The following is a 16,773-nucleotide window of genomic DNA, read 5'->3' on the forward strand; positions in this document are numbered from 1 at the left end:
ATCGAATTCCTTAACTCTAATGAAGTTCTAGCATCTACCCAGCATGGTTTCTGTCGTGGTTATAGTACTGTAACGCAATTAGTCCATTCAATTCATGATATCGCTTCTAATCTAGACGTAGGTAATCAAGTGGATGTCATTTTTATTGATTTCTTTAAAGCTTTGGCTCTGTGATTCATTCTAAAGTACTAGTAAAATTAAACGCCATATTCAATCATCCCTGTCTTGTTTCTTGGATAGCCAGTTTTCTTCGATGTCCCTCACAATTTGTTTCTTTTAACTCAGTGGAATCAGCTCCTGTCGACGTTACGTCAGGCGTTCCTCAGGGATCCGTATTAGGCCCTTTATTATTTATAATAAATATTAATGATTTACCGCGTAGTACGTCAACTAAAATCAGACTTTATGCAGATGATTGTGTATTATACGAAACTATTAACTCCATTGATGACCATCACCGTCTTGCCCAATCCTTATGTCTTTCTGCACTTGGTGCAAAACGTGGCAAATGAACATCAACTGTAGCAACACAGTCGTGATGTCATTTGCCAATAGGAAGAGCCCCATCTTGTTCGATTATTCCCTGGATGGCATCCAACTTAAAAGAGTGTCTCAATATAAATACTTAGGAGTCATTCTAACAGAACATCTTTCTTGGTCTAAACACATCGAACATGTACACGGGAAAGCCCTAAAAAATTAGGTTATTTGCGCCGCACTTTAGCTACGACCCCCTGCGATATTAAACTGTTATTATAGAAAACGTTAATTCACCATGTTCTAGAATAGGGATCTGTCGAATGGTTCTCCTACAAACAATGTAAAATAAGCTCGCTCAATACCGTTCAACGAAAACCTATACGCTTCATTTTCCAAATTACAAGCGCAGTTTCTAACCAACACAGGCTCAAGAATCTTTTAACGTTGAGCCATTACTTCCACGTTATCGCACTGCAGGCTTAAAACGTTCATTTCATAACTGCACCTCTGGTCTATCTGACTGTAACTATATCACATTTACTAACGCAAGTTGTACCCGTAGCTCCCATACCTTGAACGTAACACCGATTTATGCTCGTACTAACACATTCAAATAGTATTTTCCCATGTGCAATAGATCTTTGGAATTCTCTACCCGGCAACATTCATTCACTGTCACTAAAAGGTTTTATAGCTACCACTGGTAAGCACTTCACTAACATGCAAAGCGCTTCTTTTTGATCCTTCATCTTTTTGTGTATGAGTGTGTTTTTAATGTGTAATGTATAATGTTCCCCCAGTAAGCTTTTTATCGATTTAGACAAATATTTTACGTCTGTGATGAACGTTTTGCTAGTTCAGAATGGCAATGAAGACCAATGAATTTCATGTTTAGCTTGTGCATATTGTAGTTCAAGAATAACCCCTTGGTTACTCGACCTGCAGATGGCACTTCCTCCATAATGACATAAAATATTCTTTCAAAATCATTTTCTGCTATAAAAAAGAAAGTTACAAACGCTATTAGTGCTTTTCTGCGGCTATTGTTCTTTGAATTTACAAGTGCTCGAATCATTGCCACTTGCATAAGTGGTAATGTACGTGCGTGCGTGCGTCTGTTGGTAAGCCAAAGCTATCTTGGTATGCCATGTAATAATTTTTAAATACAATCCTACCTCTGTAATAGGTGCTTCCAGGTCCACATGAAAGACGTCTTGCAAGAGCTTGTGGTCTTCAGTACTCATTTGTGTTTTCAGCTTTAGTAGTAAGATGAGCAGTTGACTCGCTGAACTTAGCTTTGACAGCATGCGTTTGTATTCATTCGTTATCTCCACTGCGCGCTTACCCAGGGACAGCAGCTGAAAAAGCAGCACAGAAAAGATTTTTAAAAATATTATTCGAGAGGATTTTCTCCAAGGCATAAAGAATAAAAGAAAGTCAAATAAAGGCTTCCAACTCTGCACCGTGCAAGAGCTGCGGCAGTGTTACAAGCGCCGAAAGAAACGAGGACAGCGGCAACTGCTGTACATGCTATTTCGAAAAAGTAATCTACAAAACAACCCATCATGTATAACTCTCACCTCTCTCTGTGTAACTTCCAACAAGGAATCAAAATTGTTCAGTGGAGTGGGAGTCTTGTCCTTGAGCTTGGTAAGAACACATTTTTGTACTACGCGAAATTGAGCTGCTCTTTGGCTTAGTAGTTCTTCAACTTCTAGTGCTTCCTGCCTAATCTGTGGGAATGAAAAATAAGTCAGAGTTATCAACGGGTACTATCAAACACAAGCTGTCTACGACAGTAATCAATCCAAGAACGTATCGCGCATCAGTCCATGTCACACAGCGCGCTACAGTCGTCTCCATCAAACTAATATACTGTACAGAAAACACCAGTCGTTCATAGGAAGTATCCATACAGCATTCCAAAACAAGTAAAAAAATCGTGAGCTGCTATCTTCCGGATGTGACACTGGAGGTTTCAGCACTTTTCATGTTCTTCTGACGTCTGACCTACATTTGCGCCATCGACTGCCTAGTGCTGTTCGTGAATGTGCTCACATTCACCGCATTCCACCCTCTCTCCCTTCTCTCTCTTCCCCTTCTCCCTTCCCCCAGTATAGGGTAGTCAACCGGACTCTTGACTGGTTAACGTCCCTGCCTTCCTTTTTTTCTCTCTCTCTCACTCAGTCCAGCACGAATGCCATAGCTGCTTGCTCTAAGCGCACCATTGCGGGACTAGTTTTCTAGCGATGATAAGACACCGTCGAGCAGATATTCAATTTGTCGAATATTTCACTTTAGCCGGTATTATATGCAGCAGGAAATAACATGAATGTTTCCATTAACGCTGTTGTGCAAGAGTTCATCCAGACGAAGTACATTGGCTCCTAAATGTCAATATTCTCTCTAACAAAGCGTGAAATTGTCCCGTTCTTATCACGCATCGCAGAATGGTGGTAACTGTTAAGAGGAAGCTTTAGCTCGGGTGCTCCTATCTAAATACATGTAAAAGGAGAATTCGTTTTTCTCGGCAACCACTGCAAATTTGGCGATGTTTGTTGCATTGAAAAGAAAAACTTAAAATCTAGTGAGTGTTGGTCTCAAATTCTTTATTTATGTTGCCATTTATTTAATACAAATTGGCAAAAATCGCAAATTTTCAGAAAACGAAACTATGAATTTTACAACTCTAACTCAGTAATGAGAAATTATATCAGAATTATGTGAATTGCATCTAATAGTACATCTAAAGCGGACAAAATTGATATGTTCCACATGAATCTAAAAAAATTTTGTAATATTGAAATGCAGCTTTTGCAGAACCCTTGTACACAACGTAACGAATTCACATAAGATATAAATTGACATATCGAATTTGTCCACTTTGAATTACCTAATGAATTCCGTTTACAGAACCACGATGTCTGTTTTGTATACTGAGCTATTAATTTATAAACTTCGTGCTTACATTTTTTTTTCAAACTTTTGAATTTTTGAAAAACCTTTTAACAACATTCAGGTCCTAAATAGAAATTGCGCTTCCAACAGTCACTAGAATTCAACTTTCTCTCTCTAATTCAATGCATTTCATTAAACTCGGTCCAGGTATTATCTCAGAAAAACGTTTTTGCGTTTTACATGTATTTGAGTAGGCCAAGTCGGAGTTGGGCCCGAGCTAAAGCTTCCTCTTAACAGAAACACTTCAACTGACCAATTTTTCCGCGTACAACATGATAAACAGAGAAAAGTTACGGGGGGGTGATGGGGGTTACTTTCGCTTTCCCCATGATTCGAAATGTGAATAGTGACATTACAGACGCTAAAAAAGTTGCTAGTTAGTACACGAGAACGTTGTCACGTGCACAAACGCTCTGAATCGTGTCGCCCTCGCACGATTTTCATTACCAAAGATAAAACTAAAACGATTCAATTACAAACCTACGTCTACGTCCACGGTATACTATTGCGCCGAATCTTACCCACTCAGCATTCATACTTCTGCAGGTAAAATGATGTCCCAGGCACCTTACGTCATATGGTACGGCGATGTAGAGGAAAAGCCATGGCACCGTAGACACCCTAAAACTAACCAAAGAGTATTATTTCTGGGATTTTACGCGCCAAAACGACGCTTTGACTACGAGGCGCGCCGTAGTGGGGGCTCCAGATTAATTTTGACTACCCGGGGAGTTTTAACGTGCCCCCAATGCACGGTAAACGGGCGTTTTGCATTTCGCCCCCATCGAAATGCGGCAGCCGCGGCCGGGATTTGATCCCGCGACCTCGTGCTTAGCAGCGCAACACTTCCGAAGAGTAGTGAGAGTCCAAGCTATCAGACCCGGACCCGAACAGACAGCGCAGCCTGATCACACGGGCACGGGAGATGGCCATGGCCCGCGGCCGCCTGGAATAAGCAGGCCGCCCACCTAGGGTGCAGAACGCGCTTGTTCAAAATAAAGGTTTCTCTCTCTCTCTCTCTCTCTCTCTCTCTCTCCGTTTTAGATGCAGTGGTTTTTCTCATGCTCACGCGTCCGGTGTTCTTTACAAATACGAAAGTTAGCACATCGGGTTTTTTTTTTTTTCAAGCAATAAAAGAATCCCAGGACGAGATGTCGACACCTGAAGAAAACGTACCTTGAAATAATCGTCGATGACAGAAAAATACTCCTGAAGCGGCAAACTTGAGCTGTAACTGCACTTGAGTGTTTCGTCATTCGAGGCGCGCTTATAATACTGATGCAATCTTCTCAAGAGCTCCAATACGGGAATCCAGAGAACTGCAATGTTGTCGCTCTGTATCCTGTATTTTTCTGTTGGCAAGTTAGAGGAAGGCAAGAAGATATAATTAACATTCAAATAACCGCAAGAAATGCTAATAAACAAAAAAGAACATATGAGCGCGCTTTAGTTTCTGTTTTTTTTTTCGCTTTGCATATATCGTACATACATACCGTAAAAAGTGTGAACATGTATGTTCAGGTTGCCTTCCTTACTACTAAGCTGCGCAGTGCGACACAAAGGACCTGTGGAGTCAGTGCGACTCAAACGATACTAAAATTCGACAACTCCCGCGACTATACCAGCGACCCCATCACTGTTTGCGACTAACTAGTGAAATTATTCATCGACGCGGCGGAATAGAGAACAGACCAGTGCTAGTATGGAACCATCGAAGTCATGTTGACGTTCAAACAAACCTAAAATTGCGGACGTACAACTATTCGGCCACCATGTAGGCCCTCTTGGCCCGACAACAGCTTTAAACGTACTCCATGCCTACGCTTCCACTGGATTTAGCGACATTAAGCTCACAAAACTGCCAGTCTGTGCAAAAAATTGCGCGCGCTTTGGGAGCACACTAAACGACATAAAATCCGAGCGTCTAATCTGTACGCAGCCAATTAATCTTTATTAGCTTTTTTTATTAATCTTTATTAATCTTTATTAGTTTTTTTTTATTTAGTGGTTACTCCAAACCACAACATGGTCCAAGCAGGACAAATACATCACAGTAAACAATATTACAATAACCAATGCAATGAATTGACAGACACATCATAGCAAAAAGTACAAATATCAGTAAATTTGAATGGTGAGCAGCGAAAATGCAGGAGATAAAGAAATCTGGAAAAAATACACAACAAGATTTAGAAAGTTGTATTATATACTGAGTGTGCGATAAACAAGGTTCTTTGAGGCAATTCCACTCAAGTGCCGTTCACGGAAATAAATAAAGCTTCTAGGTATCAGCATTTGCAAAATAAGGTGTTAGTCAGTGGGCCCTGAGATGTCATGTGTACCTTGAAGTTAAAGGAGCTAAATATACTGAAGGGACGATCGCTAGCCTGTTGTTAAACAGCGTGAAAAAAAAAACACTCAAGGCTGCCCTTTTTCCTCCGGACTTGAAGTGATTCAATGTTATTAGTTTTCATTAGCTCTATAGGGGAATAGGTTATATTAACTTTAGAGTAAATAAACCTCACGGCTTTCCACTGAGTGCGTTATAGTTTGTTAATATCCTGTTTAGCATAAGGGTTCCACTATGCGTACTCGAGTTCTGGCGTAAAGTATGTTAGCAGTTTTACGTTTGGGGGAGAATTTCTAAGCTTGCGCTGTATGATTTAATTCAGCCTTACGAAGTACTTTCTTTGCCAGTCGTCCTTTGGTCTGTAACTTCTGACGATATCCGCAGTCTCATGTTGTTCGAACTTTGCAAGCGTTTGGCCAAAAGCGAACGCTTGCAACGCTATGCTATAATGCAACGCTATAACGCCCAACGCTGGCTAAAATACTCTAATACTGCGCCCACAGTAGGCTACAATCTAAATGGTTGCCCTGAATCCCTGAGATTTTTTTTCGTCACATAAATAACCTTTGTCAAGTGCATTAAGTGAATCCTAAATTTTTGAAAATGTTAGCACTCCGAACGCAGATTTTCACATTCCTTTTTTACTCGACTATTTATTTATTTATTTATATCCATGCTAGGGCTACATATCCCTTGCGTGTTTCCTACGTAGGCACCATTCTTTCTATATTTTAGGTACGTTGGATTGATTACACCAGCAAAACGCAAACTACCGTTTCAAAGAACACACTGCGAATATCCTTCCTTGGTGTCTCTGGTGAATGAAAGTAGAATATATATAAGAAAATATTAAAGTTAAATAAAATCCGCGTCACCAAATCTACATTTTATTCGTTTAAAATCATACTTTTCGCCATATCTTGGAAAGCATAATACATTTCACTCTTGCTGTGCTGAACTGACATTCCCATTTGCATTCTTTTACACCAAAGCTGTCTATGGCTAGGATCCCGGGATTTCTTCGTGGCGTAACATCGACAGAAAACTATCGTCATCAATGGCTCATACCCCTAAACGCAATGGCCCATACCCCCGCAAGGCAGAGGCCACCATCACTCAGCAAGTGAAGCGAACAGCGGATACATTCTTTGGAATCACGTGTACAACATACAGAACATTGAAGCATACGTTTCAATAAGAACAAGCTCAAAACAAGCATCCGAACCACATAATTGATGATAAGGCGCTCCGGCGCCTACGTGCAATGCGAAACACGTAGCGCTCCCCGCATACGGTTACAGGTAACATTTACTGTTGCGCAAGCTGCCGCGGCGACGGCAGCTTGACTGTAGCACACGAAGCAAGGAGTGACGTAACTACACTTTCGTACGTAAAAGAAGAACCCGCCTAGCAACTGATTTGTGTTGTGACAGTGCTATGGGAAGGCCACGTATAGTGAGGACTCCTGAAGAGCAGCGTGCATACAAGGCGCGGCGAATTTCTCTCCTCTCCATGGTCCACTCTTTGCGGGTGCACGAAGTAGCGGCGCAAGCCAAGTCGCAGGCCGTCGAACCGTCTTAGGCTAATAATTAGGTAAAGTGCATGTGAATGTCGCCACGTGAGTAATTTCAACCTATGTAACAATGGGTACTCGTTCTAGTTGTCGTTTACAGCTTCGCTGTCCAACCACCCTCACAGCGTGCATTGAAGACCATTTTTTCCACCACTTTCCGCCATGCGGCCGAGAGAAATTATTTTCTCATTGTTTACTCAATCGTTGTAACCTATTGACTCATTTAATTGCCGCAGCTTCAGCGACGTACAGGCACCATTCGTGTAATTATTCCCTATAAAGGACAACCGTTTGAGAAGTCGCGAATACTTATCGAAGATCACTTACGGGAGGATTTAGACACCAAGATGCTTGCTTGAGGGCCGTGGAGGAACTGTATGCCAATAGTCTGCGACGTAATGTCACAGGCAAAATCTGGAATTGGGATCCCATCAGAAGTTGACGTTACCCGTGCCCGAAGAGAGCGATTGTTGGGCCCCGCCGAGGAGACGCCAAAATGGAAAGCCACTAACCTGGAAAGAGCTCGTTAGACGGAACAGAAGGTTTGTTCGTTTCAATGGTCAACTTATGCTCGTACGTCCTCTCAGCCACGCACGGGCGTGCGACGAGCGCAAGGGGCAAATGCATGGACGCTTGCACCAGCTGCGACGCCCCTGATTCAAGTCGAGTTCAAGAAACAGGCAAACGTGACGTTAGAGAAGGCTGCGCTGTCATCATGCGAAAAGCTGTCGAAAACTGGCAAGGCCGGAGCCGTGCAAGTAAGCGATAATAGCGATCGATTACTCGTTCCATTGACGGAGTCTCATCTCGCTGCAGCACCAAGTCATACAATAATACTCTGCCATCAGTGAGTTTAATGGAGGGCTGGTCAATATAATGCTTATTTGTCTAAAGTTTCTGCTTGATCTTGCACCGGACTAAATGGCCGATCTTTGCGATAACGTTAGTGGGGCGCGGCGTAAGCTAATGACAAAGGGTTAAACGAATCGCTTTGAAATATAGCTGGAATGCGGTTCGTACTTTAACTAAGGACCCGGACACTGACGTCACTGGATCCAAGCTATAGTGATGGGTATTAGTTTCAGAATATTACGGAGCGGGTCCTTAAGGCCATGACTGAGATATTTGAGAAACGCGCCTAACACAGAATGCAGTATTGACACGCTGCAGAAGCTGTGCTTATTCCGCTTTCTGTCGCTCAGGGCGCATCTAACCGCGCCAATACCTGCCCAAAAACAGACGTACGCAGAAAGGGAGGGAAAGTTATTGCTTGATGCAGGCGGATCTTGCTTTGCAAAAGATGCCTGTATAACATGCAGGTATACCATGCGCGTAACTCAGCCCAGTAAAATCGTATGGGGGCACACTTCAAATTGTGGAGCACACTTCAAGAAACGTGGAGCTAATGATGCAATGAACATTGAATTATCAGTTTAGCACGAATTTCATTAACGCAGGCAGCGTCGATCACCGCCTGCAAGCGTGTACGACACATTCCACTGTTGGGGGCATCGGCCATGCCTCTCGGCTAGATAGGCACACGCTGATGACATCTCGCGAGTGTTGCTGGCAAGCACAGAAGGCATAACTATTCGTCGTGTGTCGCAACCACTTCCTCCCGATGGCTAAAGAACTTTCGTCATCTTAGAAGTTGCGGAATTGCAGTTTTATAGCTTTATTACATCCGACACACAGGAAACCTAATCTTTTTATAGTATTTCGTGGCGTCCGCTACATCGCGATGAAGAAATGTGTCATTTTTGTACGATGTCACGCGTTCTTCTAACAACACACAATACTCTCCGTGGACCGAGGTTGGAAAATGAGCGAAGTCACTTCTTAACGATCACGAGGAAACATACCCGATGAATTCTGGTAGAAAGCCACCACCTTAAGGTCAAGGGAGCTTGGTAGCATGGTCTCAGCCTGCTTCACCGTAAATGCCATCTGGTGGTGGTCCAGTAAAGTGGTGAGTGTGACGTCGCTGTTTAGCGCAACTAACGGTCTGGCAACATCCACCATGACACGAACGTCGCGGAGAGGTGCGGAGGCTTCGAGGTGAACCTGTAGGAATAACCACATAATGCAGGCACTCAGGATTAAAGTAGGCGATTGTAGTCAGGACGACATGTCGTGTAAGGTTTTTTTTTTTTCCTTTGTTTCCTTCTGTGCAGCCTATAGAGCTTTCCGTTCTTTCTTGGACCAAGAAGAAAAACGGGCAGTGACCATACGTCTGAAACCCTATAGCCTCAACGAATTTCTAAAACATTTTGCGAAGGCTGCGCAAAGTGCTGCAACCTGATCGCAGACACGTTTCCGTGTTCGACGTCTTCCAATGATACAGCAATATAAGAGACTCCCCTAAGGAAACAGTTGTTAGCATGCACTTGCCTTGGCACCAAGACAAACCGTTCTTGAGCGTTGTTTTGTCAATAAACAAATAAACAAACAAACAAACACTTCCATGGTACTTTTGAACAACAAACGCAACGAAGCATAAAAAATTTAACAGTTTCGCCATACGGGCAAAGCAATGAATGCGATAGCAACATGCTAGAAGATTACACGAAGTGTAAGACTATTAGCTGTAGTGGTAGTATGAATTAAAGTAAATGTAAGCTAAGTAAAAACGAGACGTTGCGCTAGTGGTGCTCTGGTTGAATCACGCCATCGTACAACTTAATTTATGTTCGTTCATTAAACCCAACGTTTTTCTTAGCGACTTTACCGCCACTTTTCCGTATTGGGTTTGTTTCAAACCTCTTCTTGGGCCGATCTCGGAAGTAGGGTACAGCCTTGCCAATAAAATTACACCATTTTCAGGTTTGAGCTGTGTTGTTGTTTCGCACTTTTAATATTTAAGTCTGAGAAGATTTAAGATAAAAGGCATGCGCTGTCTATGTTTTGTTTCGTGACATTTGTTTGCGGACTGCCATTCTCAAAATTCTGAGGAATAATTTTGTCAAGCGTGTAAGAGCTGGTACGAGCAACTTTAGCGACAAAATGGTGTGGCAATATAACCCACATAAACGGCATGTCATACAGCATGGCGTGGCACATAGCATACATATTCCTAAATATATAGGTGACCTCACGACGACGACGACGGCAACCACTCACGTAGAGTTTGCATATAATTGCTATCGCAATAAAGTAATAATCACAGCAAAAATGTCGTATTTCCTAGCGCAAAGCAAGAAATTTGGTTGATGTACCAGCACGCGGGCAAGACAAAAGAAGAAAACTGCAGCACTTGTGCCAATAGCCAGCTCGTATTTTTCAGCCATCATGCCGTTTTGGTGCGACTGTCATGAATGATGGATGCACCTTCATTACAGTAGCCTGAAGCCTGCGGCAAATACGGATTAACTGAACGAAACCGCGTCAGTCAAAGGAAGAAATGCAGAACAGCCTGAATTCGCGCCCAATTCAACGGCCTTCGAGCCCTGGCTCCAATTTTGAAACAGTATAATCGCTGAGAAAATGTTCCAAAAGCCAGGGGAACTCATGCTTCAAAGTGTTGTTTTCACTGGCTTTACTTAACGAAAAATAACAAAAATCTTCATGTAACTCTAACCGCGGCCCCCTGCCGGATGTTTACGGCAGTTTCATAGATAAATAGGATGTATTTCTCATTTGTTGCCATTGTGTACTGACGATGCCACCCGCATAGGTGGCGAAACGTCTATGTTTTTGTTATTTTTCGTTAAGTAAAGCCAGTGAAAACAACACTTTGAAGCAGTATATTCGATGCACAGCAACATTTTTTTTTCCTTTTTTTTTACGTTAAGAGGAAGCTTTAGCTCGGGTGCTCCTATCTAAATACATGTAAAAGGAGAATTCCTTTTTCTAGGCAACCACTGCACCAAATTTGACAGGGTTTGCTGCATTTAAAGGAAAAACTTAAAATCTAGTGACTGTTGGTTTCGAATTTTCGATTTAGGTCGTAAATTTTTTATAAACATTTGGCAAAAATCGCAAATTTTCAGGAAACGAAACTATCAAGTTTACAACTCCGTAACTCAGCAAGGAAAAATGATATCGCAATTCTGTGAATTGTACCTGATAGCACATCTAAAGCGGACAAAATTGATATGTTACACATGAACCTCGAAAAATGGGAAAATGTGTAATTACAACTTTTGCAGAACCCTCGTAAACAACGTAACAAATTCACGTAAGATGTAAACTGACATAACAAATTTGTCCGCTTTGAATGGTCTAATGGATGCCGTTTACAGAATCGCGATATCTGTTCCTGATGCAGAGCTATTAGTTTGTAAACTTCGTGCTTCTATTTTTTTCAAGCGTCTGAATTTTTGAAAATCCTTTTAACAAAATTCAAGCCCTAAATCAAAATTCCACTTCCAACAGTCACTAGAATTTAACTTTTTCTCTCAAATGCAACAAATTTCATTAAAATCGGTCCAGGGGTTATCTCAGAAAAACGTTTTTGCGTTTTTACATGTATTTTAATAGGCCACGTCGGAGTTGGGCCCGAGCTAAAGCTTCCTCTTAAGGCGGCGCCAAAAGGCAGACGACAGGTCCCACCTGACTGACCAAGTGTAAGACACCGTCGCACGTGCGTGCAGACGACAGTTTCGGAATCTTTGCAAACACGCAGCCGCGTGCCGAACTGTACACGCAAACCTCGCTGACGTGTCTTCGACAATGTTTTGCATGCGACCACTTCAGTCGCTGCACCAACAGCCTGCACACACGACGCGGAAAGTTTGCGTAGCGCGCCGTTTCGCAAAATTTCCCACTCGCAATTGCGCCGGCCAGATAGACCGCAGTAAGCGCGCTCCCCCGGCACACAGGCGCGAAAGTGCAGCGAACCCGGCTTCGCCGCAGAGAAAGCGGCACACGCCGGCGCGCCAGACGGTCGCAACACAATGCGCGGGCCGACTGCGCTGATCGCGGGAGGCGTTGATGCCTCGCCGGCCGCGGGATTAGGCAAAAAGGAGAAAGCCTCAGGATTTGACAGGATGTGCCGGGGAACTGCATTGCGAAAGCCTAGTAGAGCGGAATGAAGCTACTGCGGCAGGCAGCACTTTATAACAGCGACGGAAACGCCGATTTCAGCGCTCCGGACGAAGTGAGACAGCACTTCTTCAAAACTCCCCCCCCCCCCCCGCGCTCTGCTTTTATTTGCCACATACAGCTTCGATCGCCGCGAAAGCTTTTGTCGAGGCGCGCCCTCTTCAAAAACCGGGGAGGTAGAATCCCGAGAGGCCCAGTTGGGTTGCTGCGTGCTCGCGCTATTTTGCTACGACGCGAAGAAACTTTTGTTCGCGCAAGTCAAATGAGCTGAGGAAGAGGCGGGCGCCGCGAGGGAACAAAAAAATATTAAGGAACTAGTCTCGGAAGGCACTTGTACCGCGCCAGGATCAGTAGCCCCTTGTGCAAGAAAAAGAAGTTTCGAAACCTGCACATATTTCGCCCTAGGCGTACTAAATGTAAATGAGCTGTGTACATCACGCAGGAGAACGCCACTTTTCGCAAGAGATTTCCTGTCTTAAAAGCAGGATCACAGATTGGACGTAAGTTTCTCTTAGAGTTCATTTCTTTTCTATCTTTTATTTGGTATTTCGGACAATCTTCTATGAAAAAAGATAACGAAAAGAAAAACTTTGAACGCTAGGAACATGCTGTTCTATAGTGCCTTGCGACTGGAGTTAAGCGAAATCATCATTCCTGAAGAATACTGCATGCAAAAATGTGCAAAGGCGTGCTATCTAGACACACGCCAGCGTCACTTGCCTTCACTATAATCGATGGAATGAAAGAGCTACCATCTTCAGTTGGCGCAGGGCTCTCCTCAGAATGCTAGATAAATGAGGGGGGAAAGAAGAAATAATCACCTAAATACTTCCGGCACATTCTGACTGTCTCTGCCCCACGACGGAGCATAAATTATGACAAGGAAACGATAAGTTAGTGCTTACGTATGGGATCTCAGACATGGGTCCAGCGAACACCTTGATCTTCAAATCAGTCTCCGTCTTCTTTCGGCCAGGAAAATCTAGTAAAAAATAAAAAAAGATATACAGTTTTATTTCCGGCTAAAATTGTCCACCCCACAACGCACAGTCAATCGTCCCTGTTGAAAAAGAAAAAAAAAAGAACGCTAAAGAAGGAACAACGTCAGAAAGCATGCCAAAATCATTGCGAAACAATGAGCAGTTAAGGGGTCGGAGATTTGTAGAACGAGGCGGCGTTGACAAGTGCCCAAATCGCGTATCAGCGGCCCGACGTACGGGCATAAGTTTCTGTAGTTACGATGTTTCGTTCCCATTCGGCCTACATACGTCTATTCCTTTACGCTAGCGGCTATAGCCCATCAGCTCGCTATAGCCGCTGTACTCATGAATTACAAGAGAGATAAAACTTGCGCAACGACAGTATACCAATCACTAAATCATGAAGTTTCTCAGACGCACAAACGCACGCGTGCTGGAGCACAAATTCAAAAAAAAGAAAGGAAAAAGAAAATCTGCGACCGCACGTTATCATTGTGGTCGTTTCGTCACTGAAGTATACGGGTTGCGTTTTTGAAACACGCGGCCGCGAGACTGGCTGAAGGAGACGGTCACTCCTCCGTCCCCTTTCAAAACGACGTAAGAATTTACTCCTTTTACAACGTTTCTTAGTATGCGTGCATTATGCTGCCGGCGCACAGTAGACGACGTTTCCCTTGCCTTGGCCGCTTTCCTATAAAAGAATGGAAATTAATTCCATAGTTATATGGCTCCGTTTTATGGGGGGGGGGGGACAGCGCGCGCTCGAATTGCGCAATGTTGCTGTCACATTTTGCGAGCAGCGCTGTCTTCTGCGACGATAGACTGCTAATGCTGTGCCTTCGATTTCAAGCGTCTCACTGCGCAAGTTCCCGCGGCGATGGCTGTCTCTCCAAGTTGCTCTGCTTCCAAGAGCCGCACCGGCCGAGTGCGCGCGCGTATCCAGTAAAAGTGGGCGTCACACCAAAGCATGAACGTCAAGTAAGAGTTACAGTGCACATCTGTCTACACAAAGGGGGAGCCCGACCGAGAAGTAAACTAAGCGTGAACAACACCCGTAGCTGGCCGCAATCGCCCCCATTCATGCAAAAAAAAAAAAAGAAAAATGGGCTTTGCTCCGAAGTCGTGCGTGCGGCGCCGTTATTCATAACGCCAAACAGCTAGAAGAAACTAGCTCCCGACACGGTTGGGATACTTCAAAGAGGGATACAAGAAAATGCAACAACGATGTTCACGCGCGGTGCTTTTCTGGCTTGCTGACAGGACAGAAGTTATCGCTACCTCCATGTGGTCCAGTATACATGGCTTGCACTGACGTCACTTCCGCAGACGCCAAGTTTGTTTTCCGGCATACTGGAGCACCACGCCGAACGTGCGCTGTCAACGCTGCGAGTCGTATGCGAATGGAAACGCTTTGCCATGGCTATTTGCGCAGTTGTAGGGTGTGCTAATCGCAGCAAAAGCAGCTCGAGAAAGGAGTCTTCAAACACAAACCTTTTTCGCCTTCCGAAAGTTGTAGAACGGCAAGGTGAACGAACGAAAACGCTTAGCTCGAAGCGACGCAGCCTGTGGCTTGCGCGTATCAAGCGTGCCGATCTCAAAGGCGATCTACCAAACATCCGAGTGTGCGGCGCTCACTTCGTAACAAGTAAGCCTGCACTTTTATTACATGTAAGGCGTAGCCAGTGTGCTAGACTCACATTTGCTTGCATTTGTAGGGAGACCAGCGAAGCTCTGGGAAGAAGCAAGCCCGGACTGGGCACCAACACTTCTGCTAGGCTACAGAGCAAAGCATGAAGGCAGTGCGCGCTACGAGCGTGCTGCGAGGCGACGGTTCAAGCTGGCGACTACCGAGGTCGACGCGGAGACCGCAGCTGGAACTTCTGGACTCGCCGCAACGCCACCCGAAAACCTGTGCGGCGGCGACGACGGCGACGACGCACACGCAGACGACAGCCCATCACTGCCGCGAGCTGAATGTGAAGGCCAGGCTGCAGAAAATGAGTCAGGTCACTATCTCCATTACTTTGTTTTTGTTTCTTTGAAAGGTAGGAAAAGCAGATCTCGTTTACTCTGGATCTTTGTTTGGTTTGTTTACATCTCCACTATGAAATGTTTACATGCTGGTGTACCGGTCTGCTTTGATCCCTAAGTTTGCATTGTTCATTTCAGGAGTTGCTGTACAGGCGGAGATGACCATGGCAGACATTGCAGCATTGGAGCAACAGTGCAATGAACTAAATGATCATCTCTATGCCCTGCGTGCCCACATTGACCAGCTGGAGTGGACTGAAGCAGCATTCAGGAAGAACAAGGCCAAGGTCCTGTATTACACAGGAATGGCAAACTTCGACATTTTAAATGGCTTATTTAAACTTGTGGAGTGCTATGTCCAACATGGTGTGAACAATAGCCTGTCAAAGTTTCAGGAGTTTGTCCTCTTTCTAATGAAGCTGAAGTTGAATTTGCAGAATGCTGATCTTGGCTTTAGATTTAGAGTTTCAGAGGCAACAGTGTCACGCATTTTTCGTAAGTGGTTGTATGTTGCAGACTGTCGGCTGAAGCCATACATTTCATGGCCAGACCGGGTCACACTGCAGCAGACAATGCCCCAGTCTTTCTTCGATTCTTTTGGAGGTAATGTGGCCACAGTCATTGACTGTTTTGAAATAAAAATAGAACGGCCATCGTCATACGAGGCAAGAAGCGAGACATGGTCGCAATACAAGCAGAGCAACACTGCAAAATTTCTGGTCGGCATCGCTCCTCAGGGCGTCGTCACCTTCATTTCAGAGGGTTGGGGGGGCCGCTGCAGTGATAAGCATATCACGGAACATTGTGGAATTTTAGATAACTTGCGCCCTGATGATGTTGTGCTTGCTGACCGAGGATTTAATATCTCCGAGAGTGTTGGGTTCTATTGTGCACGTTTGCATGTTCCAGCCTACACTAAAGGCAAAAAACAACTGTCGGCAGAAGAAGTCCAGAGTACCAGAAAACTTGCCAACGTTCGCATTCATGTGGAGCGAGTTATTGGCCTCATAAGAAATAAGTTTACCATATTGAAATGCACTCTCCCCATTGAGTACGTTACCCGCCGAGAAGGTGATCACGCTCCGCCACTGGACAAAATTGTCACTGTATGCTGCGCTTTATCCAATCTTTGCCCATCAATTGTTGCCGAGCTGAAGGAAGCCAGTGGTGAAGTGGCCTTGCATACCTCACAGCCTTATTAGTGTGCGAGGCTTTCATAAATCTTTGCTCGTACCGTGCTATTCATTACGATGTCTTTTATTTTCATGGAGTTTTTTCACTGGAACAATCTCACTTCTATCAACCTGTATGCCTAAGGTAGAAAATTTCTGATGAATGAGAAAAATCTTGCAATAACA

General features: G+C 44.2%; 2 protein-coding genes across 3 annotated transcripts in view; one reads left to right on the top strand and one right to left on the bottom strand.

Moving 5' to 3' along the window:
- The window catches only part of BBS9 (Bardet-Biedl syndrome 9), a 75,577-nt gene that overhangs the window by 16,303 nt on the left and 42,501 nt on the right, over positions 1–16,773 (bottom strand). Inside the window, exons 12-19 of one of the 2 annotated variants that reach the window (XM_065431013.1) lie at positions 13,310–13,386; positions 13,125–13,190; positions 9,224–9,425; positions 7,874–8,014; positions 7,689–7,775; positions 4,615–4,790; positions 2,061–2,213; positions 1,656–1,838 (exon numbers count right to left, since the gene is read on the bottom strand). In XM_065431013.1, coding sequence (XP_065287085.1) covers positions 1,656–1,838; positions 2,061–2,213; positions 4,615–4,790; positions 7,689–7,775; positions 7,874–8,014; positions 9,224–9,425; positions 13,125–13,190; positions 13,310–13,386 — 1,085 coding nt within the window. The remainder of the gene's footprint in view (positions 1–1,655; positions 1,839–2,060; positions 2,214–4,614; positions 4,791–7,688; positions 7,776–7,873; positions 8,015–9,223; positions 9,426–13,124; positions 13,191–13,309; positions 13,387–16,773) is intronic. The other variant, XM_065431014.1, reaches the window with a different exon arrangement.
- On the top strand, positions 14,720–16,734 carry LOC139054300 (uncharacterized). Its single transcript, XM_070531083.1, has 3 exons — positions 14,720–15,029; positions 15,100–15,390; positions 15,554–16,734. Exons 1-3 carry the CDS (start codon positions 14,801–14,803, stop codon positions 16,615–16,617), a joined length of 1,584 nt encoding a protein of 527 aa, XP_070387184.1. The 5' UTR covers positions 14,720–14,800; the 3' UTR covers positions 16,618–16,734.

Source organism: Dermacentor albipictus, chromosome 1 (assembly GCF_038994185.2).
Source record: "Dermacentor albipictus isolate Rhodes 1998 colony chromosome 1, USDA_Dalb.pri_finalv2, whole genome shotgun sequence".
NCBI lineage: Eukaryota > Metazoa > Arthropoda > Arachnida > Ixodida > Ixodidae > Dermacentor > Dermacentor albipictus.